Below are 19544 nucleotides of genomic sequence, written 5' to 3' on the forward strand. Positions count from 1 at the left end.
AATATAATTGAACTGCTGCTATATCTGACATCTCGTAAAGTCAGTGAGGCCTCAGCTCAAAGAAACATACTTTAAAAAAACCCTCCTTAAATGAATCTTTATAAAGTAAATTTATGACTTTCTTGAATCCTATTAAAGTATGCCAACTGCTAAGCGAATCTGCTTACATTAAAGCAAAGTGATTCTCAAAGTCTGATTCTTGTAGCTTTCTTTAATGTAGTGGGGAGAAAAATCCATAGTCTTCACCCTTTTAAAGCCTACCATTAATTCAAACCCTTGCCTCCACTTCTGTCTGTGGGGTGTAGGTGTGTTGCAGTGGACAGTCACACCAGGACCAGGAAGATCCAGATTCAAATCTACTCTCATCCATGAAGCTCTCTGAGTGATCTTCGGCCAGTCATACACTCTCTGTCAGTCTAATGTTCTATCACACAAGGGTGTTGCAAGGACAAAATGGTAGAATGCAACCATATACTCTGCCCTGAGCTCCATGGAGGGCTGGTGAGATAAAAATGTGATGGGTAGATTATAATTTAGCATTTACCTAATGCTTCAGAAATTTCAAAGCTCTTCCTGTACATTATCGTGAAGTAACTCTTGGAACAACTCTATAAAGTAGTATTATTCTCCCACACTGCAGATGGAAGCATTGAGGCTGAGAAGGAACATGCATCCTGGATAGGGGATACCCTTCTGGGTAGTAGTGTATGTGAACAAGATCTTGAGGTGTGAGTGGACTAAGTTAAATATGAACAGCCAGTGTGATGCAGCAACAAAAAAGGCAAATGCAATCTTTGGGTGTATCACAGAGGCATAACATCCAAATCACAAGAGTTTATAGTCCCAGACCGATTTCGCACTCACCCTACGCCACTCTGACATTCCTCTTTTCAGCGCAGTGTCCTTCCGTTTTCCCACTATCTGCCCCTGGGCTTCAGTTTGTGTCACCATTTTTGCAACGAAAAGAGAAACCGCTGAAAACCAGTTTCTCTTTGCCACACAAAAACAGTGATGCAAGCTGAAGCCCCAGGGCAGATAGTGGGAAATCGAAAAGGATGCCACACTGAAAAGAGGAATGTCAGAGCTGTGTAGGGTGAGTGCGAAATTGGTCTTATTTTCCTGGGCTTCAGCTTGCGTCACCATTTTTCAAGGCAAAGAGAAACCGCTAAAAACCAGTTTCTCTTTGCTGCACAAAAACAGCGACTCAAGCTGCACTTGCACTTCCCCGCCGGTGGGCCTTTCCGATAGGCTTCCCAACCCCCTCCCCCCGCCCTGGTGGGGGACCCCCGAATTTGCAGTCTCCTCCCCCGCTCTCCAAAAATTTGGAAGCGGGGGGGGGGGAACGGCGCCATTTTGGTGCCACTCGCTCTTGGGGCATTTGGAGGCGGGGCGGCCTTTTGCAAATTGCAATGGCAAGAAAAAGCGCCAGGAAGGCCTTGCAAAGAACAACCCGCCCCCGCCTGGCGCCCCTTTTGCAACAGCCTCGAGCCTTTCAGTTTCCTTTCCTTTCCTTTCCCGCTCTGAGATACCTCTCCCCACCTTTAGAAAGAACTACAACTCCCAGCGTGCCTAGTGCGGCAGAACTTTCTGGCCTTGTAGTTCTCTGGGCCGCTCACCTCCCATTGGCTTTCGCGGCTGAGCTCCGGAAGGGGAGCTACGCTTCCCGCCATGCCCCATGGCGGGGCCTGGGCTTCTGCGAGTCATCTTGGTTCCCGCACGGGGAAAAGCTGATGGAGAAGCAGACAATGGCTGCAGGCGGCGGGGCGGCTGATGCGGGGCGGGGGGCGAAGGCGAGCGAGCTGGGAGGAGACAGCAGGTAAGAGAGACACCCCCCCCCCGTCCAGTAGGGGAGGGGAAGTGGGGCTGGATCTCGCCCCCCGGTTGCAAAAGGGGAGAGAGAGAGGGAGGCGTGGGAATGCACTTGGCTAGCAACGCCAGAGGGCGAACGGGGATTGCTCATGTTGCTGTGCTTCTCCTGTGCCCCGGAGGGCGACGCATGCAAAAAAGCACGTCGGAAGAGTTCAGGGTCTCGAACAGCCCGCTCAAAGCCGGTCCACCAAGCGTTTCGCGGGTAGACTGCTCCTGAGCGTGGAGGTGCTACTGCTGATTGGGTTGCCAATCCCCAGGTGGGTGGGGGGCAGGGGATACCCCGGTTTGGAGGCCCTCCGCCCGCATCAGGGTCATCAGAAAGCGGGGTGGGGGGAGGGAAATGTCTGTTGTGCACTCCATGATTCCCTATGGAGACCGATTGGGTATAACGGAGAATTGATCCGCGGGTATCTGGTGCTCTGGAGGGGCTGTTTTTTGGGATAGAGGCACCAGATTTTCAGTATAGCATCTAGTGCCTCTCCGTAAAATACCCCCCAAGTTTCAAAAGGATTGGACCAGGGGGTCCAATTCTATGAGCCCCAAAAGAAGGTGCCCTATCCTTCATTATTTCCTATGGAAAGAAAGAATTGAAAAGGTGTGCCGTCCCTTTAAATGTGATGGCCAGAACTCCCTTTGGAGTTTAATTATGCTTGTCACAGCCTTGATCTTGGCTCCACCCCTAATGTCTCCTGGCTCCACCCCCAAAGTCTCCTGGCTCCACCCCCGAAGTCCCCAGATATTTCTTGAATTGGACTTGGCAACCCTACTTTCCAACCTCACCTGGGGTGGCAGTTCCTTCAGGTGACTTGGCTCCCTTCTCAGTAGGGGAGGGAGTGGCCGCCGTCCCACGATCATAGTGTGGATCATTCATTGGATGAAGTCCATGAAACCATGCATTTCATGCATCATTTCTTCACACCTCTCAGCCCTCGTGGGGGGGTTGGCATCCATCCCAGCCTCGTAGTTGGCTTCATTGTGTTTGGACCTGTCAGATTTGTCCCCCCTCTCTGCTTGCTAGCCTCTTGCACCAGCCTCCTCTGACTGGTCATGGCTCCAGTTGCAGCCACTTCAGTGCCATCCCTGTTAGCGCCTGTCCTCCTCCCTCCATATGGAGTTTATCCAGGGCTTCCAATATCTTGGAGTCATTCCCAGCCAGTTCAAGGTGTCATACTTCTATTGTGTGGCTACTTGCCCCATTTTTCTTCTCACATCAGGCCAGGGCGGCGGGAGATGCACCCCCACACCCCTTCTTTGGGCATGCGGTTATCAAGGCTTGCTGCTGGGTCTGAATCTTTGGTTCCTTGGCAGGGATGTCGATGGGCTCCTTGTCAGGCACCTGCTTTCTGTCACTACCATTATTAGCCATCGTTCGGCATGCTGTTGAGGTGCCTGCTACGTTCAAGGAAAGAATATGGGCATTCTCAGCCATTGGTAGCTGAGAATGGACTGCAGCTGCAGTGGTTGAGGTGCCCCAACAACCTGACCAACTATGCCCTGTAGCTGCTGGGCAAGGTTTCTTACCTCTTGCAGGATGTATTCTTCCACCTTCAACATGTTCTCGCACACCAGTTTGTTCTGCGACTGCATCTTTTTGCATGTCTGGAACAACCTGGCATCCATGGCACAACTGGTATCTCAGGCAGCTGCCCCGTGGAGTCCTGGAACTCTTGTGTTCTCCTCCGACTCACTGCTCGATCCCCAGGCATGGTGCTCTCCTCTCACCCTCAAGGAGCAGGATCTCCGAATCTTGGGGAAGTCCACTGGCCAATCTTCCCAGGCTGCCGCAGATCATCCTTCCTGTTGGGTAGTGACGAAGCGGGATTTCAGTGAGGCAAGGTCACTCGGTACTTGCACCAGAACCTCAGGCTCCTCCAGGGGGGTCCTTCTGGGTGTCCTTCCCCATGATACTCTGGTTGTCCGACATTGCAGCAAACAATTAACAAGGGTTAGGGCCGGAGGCAGTTTTCACCATATGTCGAGTCTCGACAGTTCCCCAGTTATCAAGACAGTTCTTTATAATGAAAGATCTTTATTCAAATACTGAAACACCCCAGGCAAGAGACTTCCTGCGAAAACTGATTTTTGGTGGGACATATACCTTGGGATAACCATTACCCTATTCAAGGCACCAAAGTGGTCATTCCCTCCCCCATTTCAGTGCAACAACCCCCTGTATGCAGGTGTACTCATATCTTGAGAACCAGTCTCGTGGCCTTGAGTTGTATGGTTCCCAGGCAGAAGATACATATGTACATTACAAAGAGATGCAGCAAGCATAAGCAAAGGCCTAAGGTTAACAAGATTATGAGTACTGTGAAACCTACTACTTGCCTCTTAGATGTATGCCCATCATTGCTGGTGAAAGGCCATGGTGATGGAATACAGCCCCCACCCTCCGGTTGGACATTATAAATCTGTCCCTGATTTTGGGGGTGTTCCCAGGGGGATTAAAGGAGGCAGTGGTGAGGCCACTCTTGAAGAAACCATCTGCCTCCCAGTATTGAGTCTTCTATTCTGGGTAAGGTAGCTGAGAGAGTGGCAGTGGAACAGCTCCAGGCTTTCCTGAAGGATGCATTGGCTCTGCATCCATTCCAATCTGGCTTCCGTCCTGGCCATGGGACCAAGACAGCACTGGTTGTGCTCATGGATGATCTCCATAGATAGCTGGAGTGAGGCAGGGCTGTGCTGCTATTATTACTTGACCTGACAGCAGTGTTCAACACAATTTATTATGATCTGTTGACCCACCATCTCACCTATGTAAAGATCCCTGAGACAGCTTTGAAATGGCTTATCTCATTTCTCCAAGGTCAGGGACAGAGGGTGGTGCTAGGAGGTACCTCTCTGGATCGAGGCAATTGACAATTCAGTGGAACATGTCCATTTTAACTTCTTGAGAAAGGTCATGGGGTACCTATGTGTGTTCCATATGCCATTTTATGTTTAGAGTATAGTCAGAATTTGCTGGCTACTAAGGCATGGATTCATACCATTACATTTTGGTTATGACTCCATCTCAACTCTGACCTTGTTAGGTGTATGTATCAGCTACTATATGAATCTGTCAATTCTAGCTGATTATCTTACATCAAATCCAAAATAAGTTCCCTGAATTTATCCTTAGAATCCTTAACTATGCTTTCTGAGTCCAAGACTTTAAAAAAAAAAATCTAATTTATTGGGTTCAGAGTTACAAACTCTCTATAACCTTGCCAACAGAACCTGCTCTTCCTTTAAATTTAGGGATTGTTCCGAATCCAACTTTCCAGCTGTATACTTCTGTCAAATCCTAGCTCCAAACATGTGCAGAGCCTTTTCCTTGGCCAGATTTGACATTCTTCCCTCAGTCATTTTATCTGGCAGATTCCAAGGGATTCCTACTCTAGCAGGTGCTGTCCTTGTACGAAGGACTGTGTCGAAACTGTCTCACATGTTCTTCTTCAGTGCCCTTTTTATCTGGTGTCCCATCATGATTTTTTATATCCCATATTAGCCGCACTCCTAGAGACTTCTGATGATTTTAAGGTTCTTTCCATGCTTGATAAGCAAGATATTGAAGTAACTGAAATAGTAGCAAAGTTTCTTCATAATGTTATGGTTACACACCCTGATAAATAATACAACGTATTAGGCTTTATTATGCTGTTATTTATCTTGTTCTTTTCATCTTATTTTGTTTGGACTCTGTAGTCTCCTAATTTGGCCAACCTTCTATTTTATACGTCTACACATGCCAGTAAAGGCTTGTCTGATTATGGTGGCTTTAGGAGAAAGGATATCACCAACAATACCATTTGGTGTGTGGTGTTCCCCAAGGGGCAATCCTGTCTCCAACTCTATTTAACATCTGTATGTGCCTGGTACTGAGTTTTTGGGCTGGATTGTCATCAATATGCAGATGACACCCAGCTGTATCTGTTGATAGGTAGTTGGATGGATGTTGCCCTAGATTGTCAAGCACGACTAATTCTGATCAATAACTGATGGGTTCCTGGTCTGCCACAAGCAGGCCTGGGTAAGATCACACTGAACCAAATGCTGCTAGTTTATTATCCTTTCCTAGCCCCTCTTTGTTTTATGACTGTTAATTACAGAGACCAAAGCAATCAGCACCTTCCCATGAATCCTCTTGTGGGAGGAAGTGCCATCTGGGCAATGAAAGGCCGAATGCCTGATAACGCCCTGGGAATGTATGTAGTTTTGATACTTATGTGTGAATGCTCCCCTGCTTCCCCTCCCCGTAGGAATCCCTTTGAAGTGTACCTTAAAATTTATGTATCAATGTATTGGTTTCATTCTTCTCAAGCCAAGCTTGAGCCAAAGTAACGGTCTATCAATAAACGTAGTCTTTGTATCAACCTTGACTCGTCATTGAATCTGTCTGCTTGACATAGATCAGGGGTGTCAGATGTGCAACCCATAGGCCAACTGGCCCCCGGAGGGCTTCAAACAGACCAATGGGGCTCTCTTCTCCCCTGTCCTGTTCTCACCCTGCAAAGCTCAGAGGCTTCCAAGGATCCCAGCTCCTTCTGCCTTCTCTTTGCAGAGGCTAAAGCAGAAGTGAAGCTACAAAGAAAATGTGGGATGGATTTCCCACTCAGGCCTATAGGCAGAGCAGACTGGAATAGGAAATCCACTCCACTTTTTCCTTGTAACTTTGTTTCAATTGAGAGGTTTAACTTTCCACCATTTTTATGGCCAGCTGAAACTTTCTGGAGTTGTGTCCTTGCAGGTCAGCTTTGTCTCTATTCAAATGGAGTGAGAGCTAGTGCCTAGTGAGTATTCTAACTTGGGAACCCACAACCAAAGGGGGATATTATACTGGAGAGCCATTGCTAATCTGAGTAGACCCGGGGGGGAGGGGGGCTTGCAATGCCTTGCCATTTTATGTTTTCCCAGGCTGAGAGCATTTTATTTTTTTAGTTTTCTGCTGTGTGATCCTTGTGCTTTTCCTTGCTGTTTTATTTTTAAAATTCCATTGCAAAATCCCACTATTCCCCTAACTTTCCATTTTAAAAAACATTTTGCAAGAGTTTTAAGCATGTTTGTATATTAAGTTAAAATAATATATTTAATTGTGTTTGCCTGTGTTTTTATAAAATGTACATCTCTCTCTGGCATTACATTTTAGGACATGCATGGCTCAGCCCAACGAAGTCCCATTTATGTCCAATCTGTCCCTCCTAACAAATGAGTTTGACACCCCTACCCTAGATATTTTGGCTGAGGCTGGTGTTGGATGGCTGAAGCTGAGCAAGCTGAAATTAAATCCATCTAAGATGGAGGTTCTGTGGCTGGGCCACCAACTCTCTGTTCTTGACAATGTGCGTCTAACACTGGTGCTGACAGTCATGAGTCTAGGTGTGGTTCTGGATGCCTCCCTTTTGATAAAGTCCCAGATCACAAATGTGGCTAGACTGGCATTTTTTTACCTGCACCAGGTTAGGCAATTGATACCTTTCCTTTTTTGCCATGATTTATCCACAATGATCCATGCAACGTCACCTTCAAATTAGATTACTGTATCTGGCTTTATGTAAGGCAACCCTTACAGGACCTGTAAGATGGAGATGTTCCGCCATGCTTAAGGTTGAGACAGTGATGGTTTCTATCTGGGATGACTTCCTTCCCTATTTCTCCCACCTGTGCCCCATCTACTGTTTCCTTTGATTGTTATCCACTGTTCACCTAATTGTTGTCCCATAGAGAAGGGGGCACTATGTTGTACTCCATTTTTATGGGCCATCTTATTGGTGCCACTATTATTGTAAGAGTTGTCTTAATATAGTTTTAATTTATGGATACTGTTATTTGCTCTGAGCCCTGTTTATGTAATATAAGTTTCATTTTGGCTAGATTGAGAGTATACTAAACTGTTCATATGCATATAATCCTTCATTTAAAGAAAAAACTTTGCATGTTATCTACCATGTTTCTTGAATGTGTGGCTAGTGTTATTATAATCCACTTATCACTAAATATATTTGATCTTTCAGGCTATCCGGTGCACTCTGGTAAATTGCAGCTGTCAGCATTTTAAACCCGGGAAAATAAACCAACGACAATGTGACCAGTGTCGACATGGATGGGTAGCACATGGTAATAAAGCTCAAGCCACAAAGATACACACTGCCACTTACTTAACCACAAACTAGATGTGCAAACCGAACAATGGTTAGATCAGTGTCTCTGTTCAGTTCACAATGTATTAACAGAGCTAAATGTAGCATCACAATAGTGTCTATAGATCTGCAGAAGAACAGCTTCAGACACATCAAAACGTTTGGATCCCCATCTTCTTCAATAATATTACTAGTAACAATTCAATTAATCTGGTCTCATTTTGGGCAGGAGCTCACAGTCGGGAGCTCTGGAACCTCTAAATTTTATTGTGCTCTTTCTTTCTCCACCCCCACCCCCAAATACTTGCTTCTGGGCTCCATTGTTCAAACCCCCTATGAGAATTTTGACAAACTTTCTAATATTGATCTCCTCCCAAAATGGGAAAATAACGAAAACATATCAAGCAGACAGATGGAAAAAGTATGATGGGAGTATGGTTTTATTATGGCAATTATAATTCAAGAAGCATTTTAAGGTAGCTGCTGAGCTGATATAATTTAGTACATCTTCCAGTGATGTCAGGGGTGTGTGACATATGCAAATGAGTTGTGCTAATGAGCTCAGGCACCTCTTTTTCTACAAAATGACCCCTGCAATTAATAGTATTTTTCACATTGTAAAATACTGACGGATCCAGCAGAGGATTTGCAGAAAGAATGGGGAATATTCACTAGTTCCCACCTTCTGCTGTAGACCCCCGACTCCCCATTTGGTGGTGGGATATTTAGGGCTGCAAAGGGATGGAGAGTAAACTACTGTTTTTGGTCAACTGCAACGCTGTTACAGCCAATGTTCCCTCTAAGCTGCAGTGTCTTGTGAGCAAAAATTCTACTTTGTGAGCTACTGGCATTAAAGCTGTGAGCTACTGGCATTAAAGTTGTGAGCTGCTGTATAAATTAGTGTGCTCTGGGGCCATCCTTTCTGAGCTAAGACAAAAATGTGTGATCTGGAGGCTCAAAATCTGTGAGCTAGCTCACACTAACTTAGCTTAGAGGGAACACTGGTTACAGTTTAAACAATCTATGTTTCGTGGTTATAACATATTTGGCAATACTTTCTACACCTCCAGGGCTTTGTTTATCTAAAAAAAAAAAATCACATCCAATGTAATATACCATGGCACTCAGGTTTTTTTTTAATCTTCTTTTCAGCTTTAAGCAAACTAAGGATTCCCAATCTATACCCAACAACCCAAGTAGAAATAGTCCAATCAAATGTGGTTTTTGATATAAGCAGCCTCATGCTGTATGGAACTCAAGCCGTTCCTGTTCGTCTCAAAATACTCTTAGATCGGCTTTTCAGTGTCCTAAAGCAAGAAGAAGTAGTACAGATTCTCCATGCGCTCGACTGGACTCTTCAAGACTACATACGTGGATATGTCTTACAAGTAAGACGAGTAAAACTTTTTCAAAAGTGGGTGACCAAAGTAATATCACCAAAGACCATGTTTGCATAACAGGAATATATTACATTGAACTTTTGCGATGGAATATTTGAATTAGAAACCTGAAGCCAAAGAATTGGCTAGTTGATCCAAACCATTATTGGAAAATAATCCCTCACCTGCTTGCTTATTCGCAATCGCTTGTTGCCTGAGTTGCCAGTCTCTTCTGTCATATGCCTTGAATCTCCTTCACCTACTTTCCCCTTGGGTTTCTTTTTGCCAGTATAATGACTACTCTGTACCCTTTCTTCAGCCACTTTCTCTCTGGGCTTCTTGCCCTCCAAAATTATTACTTTCTGTATGGTTTATGTGATGTTTTAATCCCAGCCAAACTGACAACTTCCCATTCCTTCATAGAAGATGCACTGCAAATATTCTGACACTTTTATTAACCAGGGTATTGAGATGTCTGTAAATATTCTATAGTATCTCAGCACCTCAGCTGATGTCTGAGGCTTTGCTGCCCCAAGTACAATGAAATATAGATATTCATAATATTTTAATGGCTCAGATGATGTCACTTTGAATTCTGCTGGAATCAATGCTATTACGCCAAGACTCTGAAGTTAGTTCTGTATGTTTATTCAAATGCCTATCCTTGCTCTTTAGTCTGCATTCTCATTTTAATGTAAAGTAATGCTATGATTTATGTTATGACACAAATAAATATTTAATGGTACTTGATAATTTTGCTTTTTACTGTTAGGATTAAAAAATATGGACTCAATTACCTTGAACCTTTTTTACATGAAAAATTTATGATGATACGTTCTTCATCATCTTAGAAAACTCTTGCATGCACTGTGAAAACTCTCTGTAGGCCATCAAATACATGTTCTGTGATAAAATATTTATCGTAGTTATTGGGAAAAGTTAGGTATGGCTGGAGTTTGAAAGAACTCCAACACTCTAGTGTAATTACAGCTGTGCTCTGTGAACACTGGCAAAGAATCGATACAGGTTCATTTGTTCTCTGATCTTAGTTGCTTGGAAGATGATTAAACTTGCAGCAAAAGAATACTGGACTTAAATGTGGAACTAAATTTCCTCCTGATTGCTCTATCTCTTTGTTTCATACTTCCATTTTGTTTCACCGGTGCACATTTGAGTTTTTATGGGGCAGTTGCAAAACACAGATTCTTAGAACATGTTTGTGCTGTGTTCAGAAGAATTAATATTTTTGTGTGGTGGACAGAGCCCCATTTCGTCTTGGCAGTCCAAAATGATAAGTGCAAATTAAGGTTGTGACTTCACAAGCTTGAATATAAGAATTAATCAATGTCTAAAGAACTATAATTCTCACTAAGGCTACTTTCTCACACATTGATTAATTCACTTTCAATTAACTTTGGCAGTCATTTCAACTGGATTTTCCTGTGAGAAACAGGAAAATTCAGTTGCAAACAATAGCCAAAGTGCATTGAAAGTGCATTATCCAGTGTGTGTTAAAGCAGCCTAAAGCAGGATAAGGGATAACTACATCTCCACCTGCCTTTACCATTTCCTCTTCTTTTACCTGCTACGAGCAAAAGGGTGCTATACACGTTGCACAGAAGATTATGACAAAGGGAACAAATGATGGAATTGCAGGGAGAATTCTGCCACTGCCTTGTTTTCTCCACTTCTGTTGGAAATTTAAAGATTGCAAGGTCCAGATTTTAGGAATAGACAATCACATTGAAATATAGACATTTGCAATACTTTATTATGTGTGGATTAAACTTCATTTCATCATTTTTTTCATATGCTCTGTATGTGTGTGTGTTTTCCCCCACCCTCTTTTTGAAGGATGCTTCAGGAAAGGTGCTGGATCACTGGAGTATCATGACCAGTGAAGAAGAGCTTGCTACTTTGCAGCAGTTTCTTCGTTTTGGTGAAACCAAGTCCATTGTGGAGCTGATGGCAATTCAAGAGAAAGAAGGACAATCCATTGTAATCCCCACAGCAGCACCCAATATGGATATTAGGGCATTTATAGAAAGTTACAATCAGAGGAGTCCAAATATTCCATCCATGGACAAGATGAACCCCGCTAACATCCATCACTTTGAAAGTGTTGTTAACAATATGGCTTTCATGCTGCCTTTGCAGTTTTTCAGTCCCATGCCCCCACCCCTGATAGGTACACTGCCAGAAAGGCTTTTGATGGAGCAAACTCAGGACCAGAGCAGTGAACTTAAACAAGATGTTCAGGTGCCATTCTCTGAAAGCAGCTTCTTAAATTGCAGCTCTTCGTTTCAAGCTGAAAAGGAAAAAGGCAGAGACAGCCCTGATATCACTTCAGATTCTGAGGACAATATTCTGCCAAGTGAGTCTACTTCCCGAAATACAGTCACAAAGCTTGAAATGAGCCGGGGATCTCCAGAGAGCAAGATGAAATCTGCTGACAAAAATGGCACCAGCATAAGAAAAGGACGTGTATATTGTACAGCATGTGAGAAGACATTTTATGATAAGGGGACTCTCAAGATCCACTATAATGCTGTCCATCTGAAAATCAAACATAAGTGTACAATTGAAGGCTGCAACATGGTGTTCAGCTCCCTGCGGAGTCGTAACCGACATAGTGCCAATCCCAACCCTAGACTTCACATGCCAATGAACAGAAACAACCGAGATAAAGACCTGCGAAATGGACTGACCATCACTGGACTGGAAGACAACAAACGGACAGACTTTGCCATTTTACCTCCAGATACTAGATCCATTTCAAGTTATGCTAACTCTTGTACTGATGCGAAGGTACAGCAGAATTTTCACAGTACAGGACAAAACGGTATTCTGTTTCCAAACCTTAAGACTGTCCAACCAGTTCTTCCATTCTATCGCAGCCCAGTCACTCCAGCTGAGCTTGCAAACACACCAGGTACACTTCCTTCTCTACCTCTGGTTTCCTCATCAATACCTGAACCACTGAATTCTAATGAGTCAGCCTTTGATTTGCTGCCCAAGAAGAAATCTCGGAAATCTAGTATGCCCATCAAGATAGAGAAAGAAGCTGTTGAAACAACTAGTGTAACCAATGAAGTTGCCAGCTCAGAAGATGACATGCCTACACAGGCGGTAAGTGCAGGGCATGTTGAAATGTGTGAGTCTAGGATAGAAACAGATAAGAATCACCCAGTGGAAAAGCAATCTCATTCAGGTAACTCATGGAAATCAGTTTCTGAAGTTGGGGAACTAAAATATTTTGAATCTGCCAAGCCAAATGACACATGCAACATCATGGACAGATCACAGTTTCCTGAGAAAGAGAAGCCAGAACAAAGCCAAGTGTTAAAAATGGTTCCTCATCCAAAGGTATATGAAGATACAAACCAACACAGTGATGTGATCAAAGCAGTGACTGAATCACAGGTCTATTTTAAAGAAAAGTTGAATTACAGGATTCCTATAAATGACTGCACTAGATTGCAACACCAGTTGCTGATTGGGGAGGGTTTCAACACATTGGCCAAACAAAGTGTTCCTGTTTCTGATTTTGAGGACTTTAAAGCTATGGATCATGTCAGTCAACATGTGTTAGGGATTCAGACAGAAGACAGCCGCTTCCATTGTGACATCTGTCAGAAGACCTTTAAAAACCCATACAGTGTAAAAATGCATTTTAAAAACGTACACCTGAAAGAAATGCATATTTGCACAGTGGAGGGTTGTAATGCTGCTTTTCCGTCTCGTAGAAGTCGAGACAGGTAAGAAAATGGTGAATGAAATTGTTTATTATTTTTTACAATTGTCCAATGGAGTAGAGTTTGAAATGCAAATATGTTTTGAAGAATGAAGCTGTGGATTTCTCTTATCAGAACACCGCTGTAATGAAAATGCACTGAACAAAGCCTCGCTTTCCCTGAAACACCAGAGCAGAGAACGGCACTGCTGACTGATTACATTTGTTGAAAGAGATTTTTAAAAGGAGACATAGTCTTATATTTAATATGTATTTTCATATCTTTTAAAATATTTCAATACAAAATACACACACATATCCCAACTGACTACTTCAAACAAGTGGTCTCTATGTCAAATCTCATTTTAAATACCTGTAATAAGCTATGATAATTGCTACTAACTAGGAATATTTCTAACCTTCCAACCCAAGTGCGTATGTGCATCCTCTTTTTGGGTTGGAAGGTTAGGAATATTCCTAGTTAGTAGCAATTCCTAGTTAGTAAAGATAAAGGTAGTCCCCTGAGCATGCACCAATGGGGTATCGTCATATCATGACATTTTCATGACAGACTTTTTACAGGGTGGTTTGCCATTGCCTTCCCCAGTCATCTACACTTTACCCCCAGCAAGCTGGGTACTCATTTTACCAACCTCAGAAGGATGGAAGGCTGAGTCAGCCTTGAGCTTATATATATATAGGGCTTTTTTTGTAGCACCTTCGCATATTAGACCACGCACCCCTGATGTAGCCAATTCTTCAAGAGCTTCCAGGGCTCTTATTACAGGGCCTACTGTAAGGTCTTGTAGGATTGGCTACATCAGGGGTGTGTGGCCTGAAATGCAAAGAAGTTCCTGCTACCAAAACCCTGTGTTTTGTGTGTATGTGTGTATATATAATAAAAATGTTAAAAATATTCCACTAAGTTTGCACTGGCCAGATGGTGGTATTGCAGCTTCTATTTCAACAGATACTAAGTAATACAAGGGGACAATACTAGGATTATCAGATGTCCCCTTTTTAGAGGACATATCCTCTTGTTTTGTGTGTCTGTCCTCTTTTGGTCTCTTTTTTAAAACCTCATTGAAAATGTCCTCTTTTTGGTTGGAAGGCTAGGAATATTCCTAGTTAGTAACAAGCAGGCCTTGAGTTCAGCAGGAGCTCACAGGAGCACAGCTCCTGAACCTTTCTGAGGGTTTCCCCTCTTCCTTCCCACCTACCTTGTCCATGGAATAGTAGGTACCACTGCATAACAATCCCTGGATTAGGAGAGTGGACAGCCAGCCAGCCAACAGGAGCTTTGCCACACCCCCAGCATCCCGCATTAACCCCTGGAGAAGCCCACACCACCCTTTCTCCACTTATGTGATTTTTGATGGTGGGTGGCTTGCTGGCCTTTTGACTGGGGGGGTGGCCAAAGAGAGCCCCAGGTGAGTGAGGCCTGCTTGGGCTGGCTGGATCTCTAGACAGTCCAAGCAGGCCTCGCTTGGCCAGGGCTCTCCTTTCTTGTGTCGGGTTGCTTTTGGCTGGTGGGGGGGTGGCATATACTAATGAGTTATGCTAATGAGCTCCACCACTTATTTTTCTACAAAATGACCCCTGGTAGCAAGTATCACAGGCAGCTTAAATAGTACAGGTATTTAAAATGAGATTTGTCATAGAGATCACTTGTTTGAAATAGTCAGTTGGGAAATATGTCCTCTTTTTTGCTTTTCAAAATATAATCGCCCTAGACAATACAGCTCTGCTGTAATTCTCAGAGTCTGTCTTGGTGCCTAGCCTGCACAACTCATTGCTCAAGTAGAGATAAAGGTGCTCTCTAATTGTCTAGTGCCCCATCCATTTGTCTGCTCAAGTCTGCTGTGCCTCCAGATCCCCCAGCTCTGAGAACATTGGTGGCAGGAAGTGCTGTCAAGTTGCAGCTGCCTTATGGCAAGAGACAAACAGGTGGAGAATCAGTAAGACCACTAGATGAGGACATGCCTAACTGCCCTCTTCTGAGAGAGTCCATTGGATCATCTTCGGGAGGGACGGTGGCTCAGTGGTAGAGCATCTGCTTGAGAAGCAGAAGGTCCCAGGTTCAATCCCTGGCATCTCCAAAAAAGGGTCCAGGCAAATAGGTGTGAAAAACCTCAGCTTGAGACCCTGGAGAGCCGCTGCCAGTCTGAGTAGACAATACTGACTTTGATGGACCAAGGGTCTGATTCAGTAGAAGGCAGCTTCATATGTTCATATGTATTTGCCCCTCTATGTGACATGATTTTCCAGGGTCACAGGCAGAGTAAAGTCTTTCTCAATACCCACCAGCTTAAATTCTTAATGGGAGACTGAGCCTGGAAATTTCTGTATGGAAAACATGTGCCTCTGAGTCTTGGCTAGGGTTGTCAGGTCCAATTCAATAAATATCTGGGGGCTTTGGGGGTGGAGCCAGGAGACATTGGGGTGGATCCAGGAGCAAGGTTGTGACAAGCATAACTTAACTCCAAAGGGAGTTCTGGCTATCACATTTAAAGGGACCACATACTTTTTAAATGCCTTCCCGTCCATTGGAAATAATGAAGGATAGGAGCACCTTCTTTGGAGGCTCATAGAATTGGACCTCCTGGTCCAATCTTTTTGAAACTTTGGGGCTGTTTTGAGGAGAGGCACCAGATGCTATGATGCAAATGTGGTGCCTCTATCTCAAATAACAGCCCCCCCCACAGAGCCCCAGATACCTGTGGATCAATTCTCCCTTATACCCTATGGGAATCGGTCTCTGTAGGGAATAATGGAGTGCCCAGCAGACATTTCCTTCCCCCCCCCCCCCTGTTTTCTGATGATGCTGAAGCGGGGGCAGGGCCTCCAAAGCAGGGGATCTCTTGCCCCCCCACCTGGGGATTGGCAACCCTAATCTTGGTCCTTCTCCAAACAAACTGTTGGAATGAAGAAAGGAATCAACATGATAACTGAGTTCCCATCAAATCATATCTGTGATATTACATTTCCTCCTCCCACATCCACACGTTATGGACTTTTATGTATTTTTAATGTAGTGCCTAAGCAAGGAATGTGCAGATACTCAAAATCAGATGACTAACATTTGGCTTCCCTTCTTTCTAGTCTCTCTTTGGTACCTTAATTAGTCATTTTTAGGCATGGTTTAGTGCACCCCAACCTAGAAATTGGCCAGTAAAGCCTAGAATAGTTGTGGAATTCCTTGTTGTAATTGCCCAGATATATTGCTTCTGGTCAGAAATTGCTGCACAAAAAGCCTATCGTCCATGGTTAAAATCTATTATCTCATGGTTCAAATTTTCTCTCCCCCCCCCCAACTGTATCACAACTAGTAATGGGCCCATTACATACAGAACGAATGAAAAGCTCGTTTGCTGCCTGGTTTGCTGCCCTCTCTAAACCTCTAAAGCCACTAAAGAAACTGATTCACTGTCTAAATGCTGTAGCCCTACTTGATATCCTGCCTAAGAACTGTATGTCTTTAGCAGGATATGCTGTAGGAACAGCTGGATTAATCAATTGAAACATGCTAATTGGGGGTATCTTTCTACATCAAAGATACCCCCAATTAGCACGTTTTTAAAAAAATTAACACTTGCACTTCTAAATACTGCACATGATGTGCCACCTTAATAGACCTTCCCACCAGTGGGAGGGAGAATTATGTTTTTTTACTGTAGATGACCTAAAAACCAAGTATATCCATCCATTTTTATTATGGCTCATAAGCCATACAGAAGCAGAACTATGTTAGTTAATTAATTACCTAAAATTATATCTCTACATATCATTCAACCTACTATATTAGACATTGAAAAGCATTAGAGGTTATCAGAATAGACTATGTACATTATCTCAGCCCATATTTTCATAGCAGATGACAGAAATTTAGCTACTTGCACAATATGTTTTTCCACTTTTTTCATCATATGCAGATTTAATCAGTTGTTTAAGTAATGGATTTTAGTTTGCAACTGTTATACCATTAAAGGTTTGGTATGGTATAGATTTTAGTAAATTAATTGAAAAATGCTGTGACCTGATAAGAGAAATCTTAGTTTGTTAATAATATCAATTAAGAGTGCTTGAATTGGATGATAACACCCTTAATACTAGCAGCTAATACACAGTTGTTTGCTGATAAATGTTGATTCCTGGCTGCATTGCTGATCTTCTTTCTCATTTCTTTAGACATAGCTCTAATCTAAACCTTCACCATAAACTTTTAACCAAAGATCCTTTGGAAAAGGACAACCATTTCAATGCAGCATACCTCTTGAAGGACATTCCTAAAGAAGTTTGCCCAGATGACTCTTTGAAAGGTCACGTAGGACAACAGACTTCTGTCATATTTAAAGGCATGAACAGGACTGGTAGCCTCGTTTTCCCAATGAGCAAGACTGTAGAGTCCTATCCTGAGAGCTACAGGTATCACTCAGAGAATGATGGAGCTGTCCTGGATTTAAGCACTACATCTAGCATCAAGTCAGAGAGCAGCACACATTCTTCTTGGGATTCTGACGGGGGCAATGATGACGGTTTTGGACCTTTGGAAGACAGTGATGAAAGCAGTGAAAGTACAGGCTTAGCACCAAACGAAGAGCTTTATCAGGATGGTATTCTAATGGAGAAATCGAACCCAAGCTTTTCAAACATACCTTCCAGTTTGTCGATCACCTGTCATCTATGCCAAAAAAGTTACAGTAATAAAGGAACTTTCAGGGCCCATTACAAAACTGTGCACCTACGACAGCTACACAAATGCAAAGTCCCTGGGTGTAACACAATGTTTTCATCAGTTCGCAGCCGAAACAGGCACAGCCAGAACCCTAATCTACATAAGAGTTTGGTCAGATCAACAAATAGCCCCAAGTAACATCTCATTGGTCTGCAGTGACTTATGTACTATCTTAATCATTTCAGCTTCAAAAATATTCTAGAATAAGATACATCTTTGTTTTGCTTTAACATGAAACCCACTGAAAACACAGGGTCAGATTCTGATTCTATAGGCTATTCTTCACTGAACACAGACAGCACAAGTATTTTTTCCTAAAAAGAACACGTGTGGTGGTTATATATTCAAACACAGACGTTTGCTTAAAAAGAACAAAGAAATATTTAAATACAGACACACTAAATGGTGTTCTTCATGTTTTGCAATACATGAAACAGTGAAGATGCTGTTCTGACATTTTGTTTACATGTTAAATGGGAGGAGGGTCAATCCAGTAAAAACTTCTAGACAGGATCTACTAGTTGAGCCTGGTTTTTGAGCACTGTCATTTCACTCAAGATCACAGCACAAAAGGCAGAACCACATGCTACAAGAATACAAATTGCCATTGAAAACAGCATCCCCGTGTTCTCCCTCCCTCCCTCTCTCCCCACCTCCATGAAGCATAGTAAAACTTCCTTTGCGCCCCGGCATCATTATGTTGTGTGTTTCCTATCCCTGCCACAGGCAGCCAGCCAATTATGTGAAGGAAGAGGTGCTGGAGAGCTTGACACAAGGATGCCATTTTCATCAGCAGCCACAAGTTCCTCCTTACATATAATCCTGCCCTTAAGGCTGACTTAACAGTATTAAATAAATGTGGTGTTTTCAGATTAATTTATTGTTTAATGCCAAAAGCCAAAAATACAGATTTAGAAAAAATGTAGCATTTGATCTTGGAGCCCCTTACTCCTTGATGGCAGTCAAAATTTTACTTGAAGAAATGTTGTAGGGATGTATTCCACTGTGGGGTTGGTCATTATTTTTGCACTTGAAAAATGCAGAGCCCAACTTCTAACAAGTCATGTAAATGTCTTGTCTAAAAGAATAATGTTGCTGGCTTCAAGACGGATTTGTGAACTGCAGGATGCCAGAAGCAAACTCGGCAGTTCACGGATCTGTCTCGGAACTTGCTTCTGAGCCACCCTGTATCTTTTAAAACATAATAAAAGGAACAGCCCCCAGGAGCAGTTTAAAGAATAGAATAAAAAGCATTCCTTAAAAAAAAATTGTCTCCATTTTCTTTTGAAGCCTTTGAAAAGTATCAGTAAGTTTAGGCTAACAAATCATGTTTCCAAAGATTTTTGAACCATAGTAAGCGTATGTGGGAGATGTTCAAAATACAGTGTATATTTTTATTGCACTTTTTAATAGCTACATTTAAAAAATACAACATCCCTCAAAAATTAGCATTTTTCAATACTTTACAGGAGGAAATATTAGACCTGGCAGATATGAATAAATTGATATGTATTATTTTTGTTATTGAAATTTTGTTTTATCATACAGAGGAGATGTTGGTCTTTGCAATATTAAGAAGGGTCATTTGTTTGCTTTGTTGAACACACACTTTTATACTAGAACATTGCTTGGTATAAATATAATACTGTTCAATATTCTTGTCATTGTACGTACCAGTATTCTATATTATGTTCTATGCACTTAAA

At 42.9% G+C, this 19544-nt stretch overlaps 1 protein-coding gene and 1 non-coding gene across 2 annotated transcripts in view; both read left to right on the forward strand.

Moving 5' to 3' along the window:
- Positions 1 to 19031, forward strand: part of BNC1 (basonuclin zinc finger protein 1) — a 171748-nt gene extending 152717 nt beyond the window's left edge. Inside the window, exons 2-5 of the mRNA XM_060259736.1 lie at positions 7866 to 7968; positions 9144 to 9379; positions 11225 to 13128; positions 17292 to 19031. Coding sequence (XP_060115719.1) covers positions 7866 to 7968; positions 9144 to 9379; positions 11225 to 13128; positions 17292 to 17976 — 2928 coding nt within the window. The 3' untranslated portion in view covers positions 17977 to 19031. The remainder of the gene's footprint in view (positions 1 to 7865; positions 7969 to 9143; positions 9380 to 11224; positions 13129 to 17291) is intronic.
- Positions 15136 to 15202, forward strand: TRNAL-GAG (transfer RNA leucine (anticodon GAG)). The gene has a single exon. It is a non-coding gene; the product is annotated as a tRNA-Leu (tRNA).
- Positions 19032 to 19544: the final 513 nt, after the last annotated feature.

Source organism: Heteronotia binoei, chromosome 19 (genome assembly GCF_032191835.1).
Source record: "Heteronotia binoei isolate CCM8104 ecotype False Entrance Well chromosome 19, APGP_CSIRO_Hbin_v1, whole genome shotgun sequence".
NCBI classification, from domain to species: domain Eukaryota; kingdom Metazoa; phylum Chordata; class Lepidosauria; order Squamata; family Gekkonidae; genus Heteronotia; species Heteronotia binoei.